Consider the following 18,364-nt stretch of genomic DNA (forward strand, 5'->3'; position numbering starts at 1 on the left):
AATATTTTTCAAATTAAAGAAATTTAATGATTTGCTTAAGAAACTTTTACATCCTTTAAGAAATTTTAAAGCATCTTTTCTTATCCTATCAATTTATAATATAATAGTTAAGGATTTTTATCATATGTGACTTGGAAATGCAGAGGGAAACAGTGGTTCCTAACATTTTAGCTTTAAGTTTCTCAACTATTCAACCTTTCAGCTTTTGATATCTATACATCTTTTTAGGTAAATAGACCAACTCTTAATCATACTGGGGATGTTTCTATTTAAAGAATCCCTAATATTTGTATATGTGTGAATTTTTTATACAACAAATCAATGGATTTGATAAGATCATATTTCATATTTCAGATGCATATTACTTATAATCTCATAATGCAGTAATAAGCATAACACATTGTTCTTGACACTGGTTATTTAACCAGAGTAAAAGGAAGATGATTATTTACATAAGTTTAAGAGATGGGGACATTCACCTCATGTATAAGTTACTCTTATCTCTTTTAATATACTAATGAATGCAAAAGCACACTCTCTAAATTTGCTATGAACACATTTTATAGTCCTTTAAATGGCTTTTTGCCATCTTTAATAAATAACCTGTTAATGAATCATTTTAGGAACGAATGCCATATCTCTACCAGAAAACTATATATTTAATTAAATTGCATATTCCTTTTCTTCAAAAGCAATATTTCTTCAAAAGAAATAACAAAAATTTTAATTTTTGTTATTTCTCATTAAATCCAAAGCCAGCCAATCCATTTTAGTGGCTGCACTAAAACAATTAATATAGTGTCTTTACATTCACATTGTATGAATATAAAAAATTGTCCTTTTATATTTTGATTTCTGATATTTTTAATTCATTTTGAATGATATACTGAGGGGAGGGGAAATGTATTTATAGCTTCCTAAGGTAAAGATCATGTTCTGCTCAACAATTCTTGAAAACTGGTTTGATTCTATAAAAATGGGCCAATTTAAATCTACCAGTCATTCATTTTGTGAATTTTCCCTTTATGTTCAATTTCAGTATTCGCTGTCGGGGAAATATGAGGAAATATTATTCCTTTATTTGGGTAGGAATTCCCTCTGTACTCCTCACTCTCCCTGTAACAGAAGGTGTTGGTAGTAATAAATTCTATGTGTCCATTTTGAACGCATGGTTAATGTTGGGGTGTGGCAAAATTCTTATATCCTATTTAACCATTTATTCTAATTATAAACTCTATGCAGGTTAACCCTGTAATTGACATCTGAAGTTAAACCGTAGGCAGGATATTTCTACTACCAAAGAAGATAGTGCTGAGAGCAGAAAAAAAGGCAGTAGAATAGAGCTCCATGAGACAATTTTTTTCTTGCTCTTTGTGAAAAGTAATATCATTTAATTAAAGGGCATAGCTTATCTGAGTGTTCAAGAATTATTCCTAGTATTAAATCATCCACAAAAAGTTAATCTTGCATGTAACGTTAAACTTTTATTATAGTAATTTCCTAATTTTTTAACTTAAAATTGATTTTCTTTCAAAACTAGATGAGCATTTGTCATCTTCATTGTATACAGTAATTCTTTGCTGCCTTATCATTTTCAAAAATGGTATCTTCACAGTCAGCTTTTAAAAGTAGTGCTATTTTAGTTTATTAGGTAGAGTTCATTTAAAATATATAACATGTATGTTCTTATGTTAAACAGCTATGCAGTTATCACATGGGAAGTGTTATCCAGAAAACAGCCTTTTGAAGGTAAGTATGTTTTGACTTTTTTATGCTCAATAACATCATGTTAGTAGGTCACTCTCAGAACTATCTAAAAATCATATTATTTTAAATCTGCTTATTCATTTTGTGGAAAACACACTAAACCAACAATTTATCAATTGTGAATGCATCACATACTGCAAAATATACTGGGTTAAGGATCCAGTTGTGAGTCTGCTATATACTGGAAGATGTACTGTATTAAGGATCAGAAAAACCCAGATTTTAATTCTTGTTCTGACAGTAATTAACTCTGTGATCAAGTCACAAAATCTCTTGAGTCCTCATTTTTGTCACCTGCATAGTAAGAATTTTAAATTATTATTTCCAAGTTCTAGTCTAGCTGTAAAATTATTTATATGATAATTTAATTACTGTTCCCTCTATAAAGACTAGCAAATATTGAAGACTAATCTGTCCTTTTTATTCCCTGAAAATATTGTTTATTTCTTTATTTTGAGGTTTGTGTAGGTCAGCTTGTTGTGTAACAGAAAACAACCTTGGAATCTCTGTAGCTTATGAAATAAACATTTATTTCTCATTCACATTAAATATTAGTTGCTGTAGCCCTTCTTAGTTTGGCTAGGTTTTGCTCAGCTGTGCTTTACAAATACTCTGTTTACCAAATCCGATCATATGGCCAAGCCCAGAATTAATGAGATCAGGATATAAACTCCTTCCATAGGAATAGACAAGTCTGGCAATGGTTTGGGGTATATATATTTCTTTTACAGAAAGGGGGGTACAACATTATTCCTAAACTTTTAATATTCACTTATTTTCTGTTAGTTAGTTTTAGATGTAAGTAATATGCTGAATCATAATATATTTCTAATGAATGCAATCTATTTGTTTTGACAGATGTCACCAATCCTTTGCAGATAATGTATAGTGTGTCACAAGGACATCGACCTGTTATTAATGAAGAAAGTTTGCCATATGATATACCTCACCGAGCACATATGATCTCTCTAATAGAAAGTGGATGGGCACAAAATCCAGATGAAAGACCATCTTTCTTAAGTGAGTATATAGTTTTAACGTGGACTCTTTGAATTACAGAATTAGTTACTATACTGTGAATAAAATATTTCTTGAAAAATTGTGCAAATTAGATGACTAGCCAGAAGTTGTTTAAATTATTTTCCGACTTATCATAGCATTTATATATGAGTAACTCCTTCTAGAGCAGAACTGAGAATTCCTAACAAAAAAGAGAAATCGTGTGATAGGAGTAACAATTTCCTTCATATATTTAACAAATATATCTTGAACCCCTACCATGCGCTATGTACCTACTGGAGTAAGCCCTGGGAACAGAGTAGTAAAGAAGACAAACTTTCTGTAGCTAGTTCACATTCTAGTTGAGAAGGCAAAGTGAAAACAAATAAGCAAGATACAGATTGTGACAGTCTTATTAGGAAATAAGCAAGGTAATAGACTAATTAAGGGAGGGAAACAAAGGCCTTTATTTAGGAGCAAATATTTGAGCTGAGATTTGAAGCTTGAAAAAGAGCCAGTCATTCAAATGCTGAAGAAAAAGTATTCAACCAAACAAAACAGCAAGCATAAAGGCTCTGAGCCTAGAAGAGAAAAAGTTTTATATTCTCAAGAAACAGTGAGAAGGCCTGTGTAGCTAGAATGTAGTGGGCAAGGAAAGGAATTAGATGATATTGGAGAGGTAAGAGAGAGGCTATTGGCCATCATTAAAAGGTTAGATTTTTATTCCAAGTGCAGTGGAAAGCCATTAAAGTATGTTTTGCAGGGAAGTGACATGATCTGATAAGAAGTATAGGTGAAATTCTTACTGCTGTATGGAAAGTTGATTGGAGAAAGGCAAAAGTAGAAGCAAAGAGGCTAGGAAAGAAACTTTCAGGAATTTTCTAATTGAGGTGGAAATTCTGAAGATAGAAGAGTTACAGAATTAAGATAGTATTTCAGAGGTAGAATGGATCAGACGTCCAAATGTAAATGTAGGAGAAAATCTTCATGACCTAGGGTTAGGCAGAATCTTTAAATATGACATCAAAAATAAATAGAATTCATTTAAAAATTTATAATCAGACTTTGAAAACATTGGAAACTTTTGCACTTCAAAAGGTCCTATTGAGAAAAGAGAAAGCCAGGCATTTAGTGTCCACGACTTTAGTCCCAGTTACTTAGGAGGCTGAGGCAGAAGGATCACTTGAGCCCAGGAGTTTGAGGATGTATAATAATAGTGCACTGTGATCGTGCCTGTGAAAAGCTACTGTACTCCAACCTGGGCAACATAGCAAGACCTCATTTCCAAAAAGGAAAAAAAAAGCAGAACCACAGACTGGGAGAACATATTTGCATAACATATATCTGCTAAAGGGCTTGATTCTGGAATATATAAAAAACCCTGACAAGTCAATAATAGGACAGATAGCCCTATTTTAAAATGAGTAAATGATCTGAATTTCACCAAGGGAGATATACAAATAGCTAAAAAGCACATAAAATGATGCTCAATATTATTAGTCATTTGGAAATGCAAATTAAAACTGCAATGAGTTACCACTTTATACCCACAAAAATAGCTATAATTAAAGACAGAAAATAACAAGTGTTGACAGTGATGTGGCAAAACCAAAATCCTTATACATTGTTAGTGGGAATATAAAATGATGCTGCCTCTTTGGAAAACAGTTTGGCAGTTTCTTAAAATGAAAGATAAATTTACCATACAACCAAGCAATCCACTAACAGGTAACCCAAGATAAATGAAAACATTTGTTCACACAGAGACTTGTATGTGATTAGTGATAGGAGCATTGTTTATAACAGCCAGCAAGTAGAAACAGTCATAATTACTGCTGCTACTACTACAACAATACATGAATCTGTTGTTCCAGGAAGAGTCCAGGATCCTAATATAAAATTGAACATCACTAACATATTGGTAGTCTGGACTGGTTCATCTAAGAAGGTAATGTAGATAGCAAAGAGGGACCCATAGTAGAGCTCTGAAGCATTCCAGCACTTAGAAATTGAGAAGAGCAAGAAGAAAAAGAGACTGAGGAAGAGAGGACGGTAGAGAGTATAGTCTTTGTGTCTTGGAAGTCAAGGAGGGGTATGGTCAGACATGTCTAATCTGCCAGGAGGCCAGATGAGACAAGCAGGATTTTCCAACATTGTCATCACCAGTAATCCAAACAAATGGAGTTTTAATAGAGATATGAAAACAGAAGACTGATGTACATTTAAAAAAAAAAAAAAAAGAAAGACGTGAAGCCAATTTTGGACAATTCCAGGAAGATGTTTGGCTCTGAACAGAAGCAGAAAAAAATGAGGTGATAGCTAAAGGATGATATGGGGTCAAAATTTTTTCCTATGGACAGGCACAGTGGCCCAAGCCTGTAATCCCAGCACTTTAGGAGACCAAGGCAGCGGGATTACTTGAGTTCTGGAGTTCGAGACCAGCCTAGGCAGCACAGCAAGACCTTGTCTCAACTAAAAAAAAAAAATTAAAACATTAGCCAGACATGATGCGTTGTCTGTAATCCCAGCTACTTGGGAGACTGAGGCAGGAGGATTGCTTGAGCCCAAAATGTTGAGGCTGCAGTGAGTTATGATCGTACCACTGCACTTGCACTCCAGCCTAGGTGACAAGCAAAATGCTGTTTCTTAAAAAAAAAAAAAAAAAAAAAAAATCCTGGAGAAAGGTAAGAAACAGTAATAGAATATGTGTTTGATGGTCAAATGATCCAGTGGAGAGTCAGAGATTGTCAGTGCAAGAGCTGAGAGAGAGTATCAGAAACAGAATGCTGGAGAGGTGGAGGAAATGGTATTCAGAATGCAAGTGATACTGTTTACATTTGTATGAGTATGTGGACACTTTTTTCTACTGTAAGAGAAATGAGGTTGGAGAGATGGATACAAGTACAAGAAGTTTGTAGATCTGGTTGTAGGACCCTGAAGGAATTCCCTCTCATGGCTTCTATTTTCTCAGTGTAGTGTGAGAGCAGATGATCAGCTAGCTGAAAGGAAAGATGAAGGATGGGATGTAAGAGGTTGAAAAGGGGAAGATAAAATACAATGCTCTTACTCCTGCTTTCCCTTTCTAAGTTCAGAATATATTGAGAAAAAGATGAGGAAGAAAGACAGATGGTGGTCAAAATATCAGTTTCATTACTGATAAAGCTAATTGGAGAATGTACCTTTAGATCTGCAGCCAAATGGGCTTAGTAGCATTTTACCCCTATAGTTGATAGCTTTACCAGCCCACCACAGGCCCCACCCTGCTTCTACATAGGGAAGCAGAAAATGTATGCATTCTTTAGGCAAGCTGACTTTTAAAAGAAGGAGAAAACTGCAAAGGAACCAGATAAGCATGCTGAGTTTTTCTCCAAGATTAACAAATGAGGTAAGTCTGAGGGGCAGAAAGAAGATGGAAGAATTCCTCCTATACTTCTCTCTTCCTGTTGGAAACATGAAGAAAAGGACTTAAGTGTCTCCTCCAGCAGTACAAGATAATCATGTTAGACAGCAATTCTCAAACTTTTAGATCTCAATACTCTTCAAAATTACTGAGGACCTCAAAGAGCTTTTGTATATGTGGGTCATATCTATTAGCATTTACTGTATTAGAAATTAAAACCAAGGAATTATTGTTTTTTTTTTTTTTTTTTTTTTTGAGGCGGAGTCTTGCTCTGTCGCCCAGGCTGGAGTGCAGTGGCCAGATCTCGGCTCACTGCAAACTCCGCCTCCCGGGTTCACGCTATTCTCCTGCCTCAGCCTCCCGAGTAGCTGGGACTACAGGCGCGCGCCACCTCCTCCAGCTAGTTTTTTCTATTTTTTTTAGTAGAGACGGGGTTTCACTGTGTTAGCCAGGATGGTCTCGATCTCCTGACCTCGTGATCCGCCCGTCTCGGCCTCCCAAAGTGCTGGGATTACAGGCTTGAGCCACTGCGCCCGGCAACCAAGGAATTTTAAAATGTAGGAATATACAAGAACACAGTCCATTACCTGTTGAAGCAGTGTTCTTATCACACCTTATTTATAGGCCTCTGGATAAATCCACTATATACTTGTTTGGGGATGACAGTAAACAGGGAAAATAATGTCTTAATACTAGTTACTTTGAATATAGTTTTGACTTCATGAACCCTCAGGAACCACCCCCCCCAGGGGTCCCTAGACCACATTTTAAGAACCACTTATCTATGAGAACAGTAGATGTATTTGGGAAGCAAAACAGGATTGCTGAGTAGTATTTAGTGTATGTAGTGTTTAGTTTGGGCCGTTAATCTAGAGAAACTAGTGACCCCACTTCTGGTCAAGATGGAGTAACAGGGGCCAATTTGCCCTCCTGCCTGAAACAACCAAAAAACCTAGACAAAATATGTGAAAGAGTGGTTTGTTTTTTTTTTGTTTGTTTGTTTGTTTTTTTGAGACGGAGTCTCGCTCTGTCGCCCAGGCTGGAGTGCAGTGGCCGGATCTCAGCTCACTGCAAGCTCCGCCTCCTGGGTTTACGCCATTCTCCTGCCTCAACCTCCCGAGTAGCTGGGACTACAGGCGCCCGCCATCTCGCCCGGCTAGTTTTTTGTATTTTTTAGTAAAGACGGGGTTTCACCGTGTTAGCCAGGATGGTCTCGATCTCCTGACCTCGTGATCCGCCCGTCTCGGCCTCCCGAAGTGCTGGGATTACAGGCTTGAGCCACCGCGCCCGGCCAACAGTGGTTTTTAAGACACTAAATATCAGGAAACAAAGAACAGCAATCTCTGATGGACGGGAAACAAATGAAGTGAGCCTTCCAATTGCCCAGCTTCCTGCCTTGAGAGTTTCTAGATGCAGCATGGGGAGAGGAAACTGAGGTGGAACCCAGCTGACACTCAGGGTCTAGGAGACAGGGATGACAGTGTGGGTAGACCAAGGCAGATAGACTTCATAGGACATTGCACCAGAAGGGAAAAGGTACACAGAGGAAGAGCCCAAGAGATTTGCAGAGGGTTCCTCTCAAGTATTCAGTGGAGCACTGATCAGTACAGCGTGGATAAGTCAGTAAGCCAAAAGCCAAAATCTTCAATGAGCATAGGAGAAAAGCAGAAGTTTGCAGAGAAGTAAGTGTTGCCCAATGCCATGAACTTTAGAGGATCTAGAATTTTCACAGAAAGAAGAAATTACTATTTGGAAATGGCAAAGAGAGGACAACAGAGATATGTACCCTTCCTCATAGCTCTGGAAAGAAAGAAATAAAATATGAACCCATTACCTTAGCAAATTTTGATTTGTAAATACAATACTGATGAACAGTGGATATAAGTATTGAATGAAAAATACAATGCATTGCTTTTTTTAGTAATGAGAACTCAGAGTTTATTTTTAGACTAACTAATATTGCCTATAAACATATCCAGCCTTATATCTGACAGTATGGTGTGAGTGAGTGTGTGTGTGTGTGTATTTAATTTATCACATTTCTTACAAAGTACTGTTGTCTGCCTTAGGCATTTTTCATTTATAGCCTTTGGGATGCTACTGTTTTGTTGTTATTGTTAGGTTTTGGACTTTGTTTTTAAATGGAAGCACAACTTTTTTTTCCTAGGATGACAGCTTCCTATTTTCAGTGGGAAGGTACCATCATTGATTTATAAACACACTAATGCCCTACACAGCCCGTCAGTTTTATTTTAAGGCTCTGGTGTATATTGGAATGGTGAAAAGCAGGTTCTGGGAACCTGAAAGGGAAGGGAAGAATAAAAAATCAATAATAGGGAAAGTTTAAGTGTATTCAATAAAGACATTCTGTCAATATGACCAAATGGAAGAACATGAAATTACAAAGGGATGTCTAGATACCAGAGTAAGCACAAGATGCCTACTTTTGGATAAACCTACTGAAAAGAAATGAAAAGTTCACAATGACAGAAATTTTGGTAAAAAAATAAAGGAAGCTTGAAAAACTAAAAGCAAGCTATATTTTTCCTTTTTTTAAAAAATATAGGTTAACTGAATTAAGGAAAGGAGGAAGATCAGTAAACCTTTGTTGAAAAAGTGACTATTTCAGAATATACATTCTGAAAATGGATTTAACTGTTCAATTAATGTATATATTAAATGGCAAAGTAACACAGTAGCAGAGAGGAATCATAAATATTCTGTTTTTCAAAAGCCTATCAAAGTATAGTTTACTTACCTTAAAATTTATCTATTCTAAGTATACATTCATTGACTTTTTAGTATTAATAATTTTACAGTTTGCAGCCATTACTATAATCCAATTTTAAAGTATTTCCATCAACCCCCACAAAATCCCTCATAACTATTTACAGTCACTGCCTGTTCTCATCACTAACCCTACGTAACCAGTAATCTATTCTCTGTCTTTCTAGATTTGCATTTTCTGGATATTTCATATAAATGGAATGATAACAAAGTGTGGTCCTTTTGCATCTGGCTCTTTTCACACTTAGCATAATGTTTTTCAAGTTCATCCAGGTTTCAGCATGAATCATAGTTCAGTAATTTATTGTTGAATAATACTTCATCGTATGGATGTATCACATTTTGTTGATCCATTAGCCAGTTGATGAACATTTTGATTGTTTCTACTTGTTGCCTATGTGAATAATGTTGCTATGACTGTTCACATACAAGTCTGTGAACATATCTTTTCATTTCTCTTGGTTAATTATCTGTGAGTAGAATTGCTGGGCTATATGATAAATTTATCTTTAATTTTTAAGAAACTGCCAAACTGTTTTCCAGAATAGCCACATTATTTTATTCCCACCAGCAATGTATGAGGGTTTCATTTTCTCCACATCACTGTCAACACTTCCTATTTTCTTTTTAATTATATTTTAGTGGGTATGGAGTGATGTCTCATTGCAGTTTTAAAGTGCCTTTTCTTATGATGTTAAGCATCTTTTCATGTGCTTCTTGAAGACATTTGTATATCTCCTTTACTGAAATTCAAATCTTTTACTTGTTTTTTAATTTTGCTATTTTTCCTATTATTGTCATGGGTCTGTATATATTGTAGATACAAACCCTTTAGCAGATACATGATATGGAAATATAGTGTGCAAGATTGCAGCTTCTCTTTTTATTTTTTCTTAATACTGTCTTGAAGTGCAAAAGTGTTCAAATTTTTTGAAGTCCAGTTTTCAGGTTTTTTGTTTGTTTGTTTCGTTGAGATGGAGTCTTGCTCTGTTGCCCAGGCTGGAGTGCAGTGGTGCAATCTTGGCTCACTGCAAGCCCCGCCTCCTGGGTTCACGCCATTCTTCTGCCTCAGCCTCCTGAGTAGCTGGGACTACAGGCACCAGCCACCATGCCCTGCTAATTTATTTATTTATTTATTTATTTTGTATTTTTAGTAGAGATGGAGTTTCACTGTGTTAGCCAGGATGGTCTCAATCTCCTGACCTCGTGATCTGCCCGCCTCGGCCTCCCAAAGTGCTGGGTTTACAGGCATGAGCCACCACACCCGGCCCAATTGTCAGGTTTTTTAACGAATTTCATTTTTGATGTCATATCTAAGAACTTTGCCTAACCCAAGATCATGAGGATTTTCTCCTATGTTTACATTTAGGTGTGGGGTCCATTTCAAGTTAGTTTTTATGTGTAGTGTGATATAAGTATCTAAATTTATCTGTTTCCAGGTGTATATCCAACTGTTTTAGCATCATTTGTTGAAAAGGCTATCCTATCCTTTCCCCATTGAATTGGCTTAGCATGTTTGTCCAAAAACAGTTTTTTTAGGTTCTCAGCCCTATTCCATTGTTGCTTATGTCTATCTTTATGTCAGTAATAAAAGCTCATAAAACAGCTGAATGTCATCACTTTGGGAAGAACTGACTTGAGGCCTTGTATGTTAAATGTTAACATTTCACTTTAATAATTAGAAGCAATCTGAATTCAACCTATATTTTTTTTTCTCTTATGTAGAATGTTTAATAGAACTTGAACCAGTTTTGAGAACATTTGAAGAGATAACTTTTCTTGAAGCTGTTATTCAGCTAAAGAAAACAAAGGTAAATTGCCAAATGGAATGCTGGAAATTAGAAATTTAAACAACTATATATTATTCATGGAGATTTTTAGTTAAGTGTAGTTTTTAATATATATACTTTTCACAGATAATAAGCTACAGTTTTGGAGTGAGAAAATTTACCAGAGACTATCAATACTACTTTTCCTTTGTCACCAAAAGCTTTTCTATTTCATTCAAATGGCCACCTTCAGATTTTAAAGACATTTCCAGGACCAGGCGTGGTGACTCACACCTGTAATCCCAGCACTTTGGAAGGCCAAGGCGAGTGAATCACTTGAGCCCAGGATTTTGAGACCAGCTGGGCCACATAGCAGGACCCTACCTTTATTTAAAATGTAAAAAAAGAAAAAAGAAAAAAAAAGACATTTCCAGAACCCTTATATATCAGACGTAAGTTTAAAAATGTATAATCACAGCCACTTGTTTACAGTGAATGCACTGAGCCATTAGAGGCATTTGTTTGTTTTTTAATGTACATTTATTTTCCTAAAGTTGTAATGCCTGGAGAATTATAGATGTCTGGGTTCTCGCACTTCTCTTTTAATTTAATGTACATTTTTTTCTGACATTCCTTGCCAAGTTTAACTGTAGAATTTTTATTACATTTGAGACCAAAGTGTGTTTGTTTTTTCATTTTTCCTCTCAAACACTTCATGTTTTATAGACCAAGGTAGCAGTAACAGTTGATATGAATTACCTGGGAGAGCTGTGTTATTTACTCACTCTGATTCTTGTGGGTCGGAACAATTGAAGGGACCTATTACTGCAGGGTTGTTTTTTTGTTTTGTTTTTTTTTTTTCAATATTACTCAAAATCATTTAAAAAGCAACCACAGTTCATTAAGGCAAGTGCTAAACTATGCTTACTTTGCCCTAATGAACTGTGGTTTGTTAGGGGATGTGGGTTTCATTAAATTGTAGTTAATATACAATATAAAAACCAGCCGTTAGCTAAACTTGTGGGGTGTGAACAAGCAAAATTTACAATTTTTATAACCAAGTGACATTGCTTGCCCCTTGTGGCTTGCTGGATCTAGTGACATAACCCTTGGTTTCAAAGGGAAATGCATAAAGGAAGGAACTAAAGAGGAACTGTGTTTTTGTTCTTTTAGTAACTTCTCACTGGCTCCACCACTTCTGAGTAGGTAGTGTTTTCCAGAGAATACCAATTTCTCTATTCCTTAACAGATTCAAAATTTTTTTTTAGTTTGTAAAGATGGGGTATCCCTCTGTCACCCAGGCTGGAGTGCCGAGGATCATAGCTCACTGCAACCTCGAAGTGCTGGGCTCAAGCAATCCTCCTACCTCAGCGTCTCCAGTAGCTTGAAACTACAGGCGTGGGCTACCACACTCAGCTACTTTTTAAGTTGCCATATATTTTCCACTTAGGATTGTTCTTTAAAAAAAAAAAAAAAAATCTTGTATCGATTCTGTGATACTTATAGGGCAAGAATATCATCTGATTTTATAGATGAGATAACTAAGGTCTTCCCTTATCCATGGGAGATACATTCCAAGAGCCCGGCAAATGCCTGAAACCATGGGTAACACTGAACCCTATGTATACTGTACATACATACCTATGATATAGACATACATACTTTTCCTCTGCATATATACCTATGATAAGGTTTAATTTATAAGATAGGCACAGTAATACATTAACAATAACTGACAATAAAATAGAACAATTCTAACAATATTCCAGCTCACTATTCTTGCACTTTGGGCCATTAGTAGTAAGAGTTGACTTAATTAGTAATGAGTTACTTGACCAGCCTAGGCAATGTGGCAAAACCCCATCTCTACAAAAAATACAAAAAAAAAAAAAAAAAGCTGGGTGTGGTGGCACATGCCTGTAGTCCTAGCTACTCAGGGCTGAGAAAGGAGGATCACTGGAACCCAGGAGGTAGAGGCTATAGTGAGCTGGCACTCCAGCCAGGGTGACAGAGTGAGATGCTGTCTCAAAAAAAAAAAAAGAGTTCCTTGAGTACAAGTACTGTGATCCTGACAGTTGTTCTAATACTGACAGGATGGTAGCTTATACAGCATGGATATGCTGGACAAAGGGATGATTCACATCCTGAGTGGAATGGAGCTGTAGGGTATGAGATTTCATCATACTACTTAGAACTGAATGTGACTTAAAACTTACGAATTGTTTATTTCTAGAATTTTACATTTAATATTTCGAAACCACAGTTGAGCAGGGTAATAGAAAATGCGGAAAGTGAAACCAAGATGAGAGGGGTACTACCGTATAGGGAAGTTAGTCACTTATGTACACCTCACACATTAGTAAGCTAATGTCAGGGACAACAGTGGAACACAAATTAAATAAGATTCTTCATAAAGAAATTTCTGAGCTAGATGTGATGGTACATGCCTATACTATAGTCCCAGTTATTCTGAAAGCTGAAGCAGGAGGATCGCTTGAGCCCAGGAGTTCTAGTCCAACCTGGGCAACATACCAAGACCCTGTCTCTTAAGAAAAAAAAATTCTGAAAGCCAAGATTAGTAGGGAAATTTGTTTTGAGTTTCCTACATTTTTTCAACTCTTGGAAGCAGCTCCCATAATTTATGTTTTCCTAGGTAATTGGCTTCTATATCTTGAATAATAAACACTGAACAAAAATCGTTTTTTTTCAATTCATTTCTTCTTAGGGACTGATTCACTAGTTCACAAGTAATTTGAATGATCATAACTGATCAGTTATGAAAAAGTGTTACTAATTCAAGGATATTGCATTATCAGAAATGTTTTGGCAAATTTTATAAGCACAGAAAAACCTTACATAACAGAGACAAAACCAAAAACTCATTTTAAAGGGTCATATAACAGTATATTTATAGATGTTTATTGAACTGCTGTGTATAAAGCCCTGTGCTAGGTACATTATATATACAGATAAATAGGAGTAATTTCCTCCTGAAGTTCCTTAGCCATGTAAATGGAACATGCAGTCATAAATGTGCATAATGGATGGCTGGGTGTGAATTCACCAGTTTCCAAATTCTGAAGAATAGTTGGCATTATGATGGTCTGGGGAAGAAAATGATTGATAGGTTTTTAAATCACTGAGTAGTGATGGAAAGTAATCAAGTCTAGCTTATATAGACAGGAATAAATCACTTAATTTTAACACAAAAGAATAGTATTTAAGTAAATCATCTACTCAGCAGCTACCATTTATTGGATGCTTACAAGTAATGTTAGGGCCTTTTTGCGTATATTACTTTTCATTTTCTTTACAGTAATCCTTCAAAATAGGTATTTTTATCTCCAGTGTACAGATAAGTAAACTGAGATTAAATCTAATGTCCCACATCAAACAGATGTGGGAATCTAAATCACATCTGATTGGCTCCATGGCCCCACCATTCCATTATTGACACTCTACCTCCTTTACTTAGTCTAAGCCTCAATCTCTTAACTATAAGATGAAAATAATAATAGTACTTACAGGCACAGTGCCTAAAATGTGGTAAATACTTAATTATAGATAGACATACAGTCACACTCCCAAAAATTTATTAAGTACCTACTTTATACCAGTTATTTCGTATTTATAAGCTCAATCTCTAGAACCATCCTGCATGTAGGTATTATTAGATTTTAAGGTTGAAGCTCTGAGACACTGAGAGAAGGTAACCCATTAATATTAGGTAGGATTCAAAGTCTGTGTTTCTAAAGTTATTTCCCCTGTTCTACACTGTCTCTTCCTTCAGTTATATGTTATATTCCCAACTCTTTATATTTTCTTTCCATGTATTTTGCACAAACATATAAAATGTGTTAATTAGATTGTATTTTACTTCTATAATTTCCTAATCACCTCCAGTTAAAGTGTATATGTATTTATGTATTCATTCCAGTTACAGAGTGTTTCAAGTACCATTCACCTATGTGACAAGAAGAAAATGGAATTATCTCTGAATATACCTGTAAATCATGGTCCACAAGAGGTAAAAAAAAAAAAAAAAAAAAATTACATTAAACTCAAAATGTGAGAAGAATTTGAAAAAATCATTTGGTCTAAGCCCTTCTTTTATAGAAGGAAAACTAAAGTCCAGGTAGCTTTTAGGATTTGTTTGGTAGCTCATGGCAGTCTCCAACTTGAAACTCAGCTCTACTGATTCTCCGTTTATTGTTCATCCCATCAAATCACAATTATTGCTTCTTTATTTGGCATTGAGTTCTGTCGCTGTCATTGGTTTATACAATAAACGACGTCCCAGGGTAGTATGTAGGCAAATCATTGATTACAGTTTTAACACTATATTTATGCTACCTTGTTCTTACCTCTTATCATAATTAATGAGAGGCTAACATTGCTGCCCAAGAAGAAAGATTTCTTTAGTAGCATTCAGTCAGACTTATATTAGTCTGAATTAGTAATTTCTTTTAAGAATGTATACGTATGTTCATTTTACAGAATCAGAAAAGTAACATAGATTGAGCATCCCTAATCCAAAAATCCAAAACGCTCTACAATCCAAAACTTTGAACACCAACATGATGCACAAGTGGAAAATTCCACACTTGTGTTAGTCTGTTTAGTGTTGCTATAACGAAATACCTGAGACTAGGTAATTTATAAAGAAAAGAGGTTTATTTGGCTCACAATTCTGGTAGCCAGAAAGTTCAGGATTGGGCAGCTGAATCTGATGAGGGCCTTAGGCTGTTGGCACTCATGTTGGAAAGTGGAAGGGGAGCAAGCTATGCAGAGAAATCACATGGTGAAACAGGATGCAGGAGAGTGAAAATGAGGAAGTCAGGGTCTTTAACAGCTTGCTCTCTCAGGAATCCATTCACCACTTCTAGAATGGCACCAAGCTATTCATGAGGGATCTTCCCCCATGACCCAAACACCTCCCATTAAGCCTCACCTCCCAACACCACCACATTGGAGATCAAATTTCAACATGAGATTTAGTGGGGACAAATAAACCATGTCAGACCATAGCAACATCTGACCTCATATGATGGGTTGCAGTCAAAACATTGTTTTACAGGTGGGCACGGTGGCTCAAGTCTGTAATCCCAGAACTTTGGGAGGCCAAGGTGGGTGGATCACTTGAGGTCAGGAGTTCGAGACCAGCTGGCCAACATGGCAAAACCCCATCTCTACTAAACATACTGGGCATGGTGGCCCATGCCTGTAATCCCAGCTACTCTGGGGGTTGAGGCAGGAGAATTATTTGAGCGAGCCAAGATTGCACCACTGCAGTCCACCCTGGATGACTCCATCTCAAAAAAAAAAAACTTTGTTTCAGGCACAAAATTATTTTAAAATATTGAGTTAAGTTATCTTCAGGCTGTGTGTATAAGGTATATATGAAACATAAATGAATTTTATATTTAGACTTGAGTCCCATCCCCAAGATATCTCATTATATATATACAAATATTCCAAAATCTGAAAAAAGTCCAAAATTCCAAACACATCTGGTTCCAAGCATTTCAGATAAGGAATACTCAACCTGTAGTATCTTCAAAACGAACCTTAAAAATAGTACATCACTTTTTTAATCACTTGATGTACAGTATTTCATTTGATCCTTGAGCCCATTCGTGCATATTTTTAAATAGACAGTGTGGATAATACAGCCAAAAACCTGAGAGCCAGAGAGTTTAAATGCCTTATTGAAAGTTAGCTAGTAATTCCATGACAGAGCTAGGAGTAGAGTTCTCCATTACTTTTTCCATGGTTTCCTGTGCCTCCATGTGGAAGGAACCTGAGGTGCTGAGAACAGGCATTTCTAAATCTGTAGGAGACCAGACTTGCAGATACCAAATTTCTCATTCACTATTCTAGTTACTAGCCACAGTCTCTGAGATCATGTAGAAAATACTGAAAAAATAATTATTCTGATGTGACATTATTCCCCTATTTCCCCCATTTGTGTTAATTAAGAAAATAAGTTTATCTTTGTTGGTTATTTTATAGATGTATGTGTTTCTTTAATTTTGTAAAGTATAATTTTTAGTACTTTTGTAGGCTGGGCACAATGGCTCACACCTGTAATCCCAGCACTTTATGTGGCCAAGGCTGGTGGATCACTTGATTGCAGGAGTTTAAGACCAACCTGGGCAACGTAGTGAAACCCCATTTCTACAAAGAATACAAAATTTAGCATGGTGTGGTGGTGTGTACCTATAATCCCAGCTATTCAGGAGGCTGAGATGGGAGGTTCACCTGAGTTCAGGAGGGCAGGGCTGCAGTAAGCCTAGGTTGTGCCACTGCACTCCTGACTGGGCAACAGAGTGAGACCCTGCCTCAAAAAAAAAAAAAAAAAAAAAATTAGTAGTTTTTATCTTCATTTGTGATAAGCCACAAACAAGAACTATTTAGAAATTAAAGCTCTATAATTTTTATTAACCTAAACCCTTTATTTTCTATTTACTTTAGGAATCATGTGGATCCTCTCAGCTCCATGAAAATAATGGTTCTCATGAAACTTCAAGGTCCCTGCCAGTTCCTCAAGACAATGATTTTTTATCTAGTATGTAAATTTTCCAATCATTATTTACTTGCAAGTCTTCCATTTTCTTTCAAGATCATATTTCTGGCAAGCAGTCATGATTTCTATGGAACTTTAATTTGCATTTATAACTCATGTTTTAAAGTGACAGAGTCTAAAGATATGAAAAAATAGTAGTGTGATATTTAACAAATACATTTAAGTTTTAAGGCATTATGTTTGGCCAGGCGCAGTGGTTCACACCTATAATCCCAGCATGTTGGGTGGCCAAGGTGGGCAGATCACCTGAGGTCAGGAGTTCGAGACCAGCCTGGCTAACATGGTGAAATCCCATCTCTACTAAAAATACAAAAATTAGCCAGTCATAGTGGTGGGTACCCATAGTCTCAGCTACTTCGGAGGCTGACACAGAAAGATTGCTTGAACCCAGGAGGGAGGTTGCAGTGAGCCAAGATTGCACCACCGCACTCCATCCTGGGTGACAGAGTAAGACTTTATGTCAAAAAATAAATTCTTTAAAAAAGGCATTATGTTAGACACTGCCAGAAAATGTCCGCAAAAAAAAATCTCTTATAAGAAAAAGGAGAAGTGTTTCTAAATAACTATTATATGAGATGGAAAGTGATATAAGAGAGACATAGATCTAGAGCTATGGTATTATGGGAAGAGTAACACTGTACAAAGGACTTGCACAACAACCTTGTGAGAGAAATGTCCTTATTTTACAGATTTAAGGACTCTGGATCACATAGCTAGTAGCTGGCACATCTAAGACTTTTGATAAATATTATCATGTCACTCTACTCTACCATGTTGTCATCATGAAATTATTTCTGGCTGAAGGCTGGATCTGTAATAACAAAGGATAGGCATTCCAGGGAAAAGGAACAACATACAGGTACAGAAGCAAGAAAATACAGAGAACAGTGAGTAATTTGGTTTAGCTAGTAAAGAAGATGAATGAAAGAAGATAAAAGCTAAGTAGATTGGAGTCATATCATCAGGAATTCTAACCTTCAGCTAAACTATTTGGACTTTTTTACTTGAGTAGGAAGCAACTATTGCAATTTTTTGAGCAAGGGAGTGACAAAATTT

General features: G+C 36.2%; 1 protein-coding gene and 1 long non-coding RNA gene across 3 annotated transcripts in view; one reads left to right on the top strand and one right to left on the bottom strand.

Annotated features, from left to right (window-relative positions):
* Positions 1 to 18,364, top strand: part of RIPK2 (receptor interacting serine/threonine kinase 2) — a 38,884-nt gene that overhangs the window by 16,988 nt on the left and 3,532 nt on the right. The window contains exons 5-9 of the mRNA XM_010353860.2: positions 1,700 to 1,749; positions 2,626 to 2,787; positions 10,679 to 10,764; positions 14,660 to 14,749; positions 17,197 to 17,290. Of these exons, the coding sequence (XP_010352162.1) occupies positions 1,700 to 1,749; positions 2,626 to 2,787; positions 10,679 to 10,764; positions 14,660 to 14,749; positions 17,197 to 17,290 (482 nt within the window). The remainder of the gene's footprint in view (positions 1 to 1,699; positions 1,750 to 2,625; positions 2,788 to 10,678; positions 10,765 to 14,659; positions 14,750 to 17,196; positions 17,291 to 18,364) is intronic.
* LOC115899574 overlaps positions 1 to 18,364 on the bottom strand; it is a 92,721-nt gene that overhangs the window by 10,091 nt on the left and 64,266 nt on the right. The gene's annotated exons all lie outside the window — the stretch shown is intronic.

This window comes from Rhinopithecus roxellana, chromosome 9, assembly GCF_007565055.1.
Source record: "Rhinopithecus roxellana isolate Shanxi Qingling chromosome 9, ASM756505v1, whole genome shotgun sequence".
NCBI classification, from domain to species: Eukaryota; Metazoa; Chordata; class Mammalia; order Primates; family Cercopithecidae; genus Rhinopithecus; species Rhinopithecus roxellana.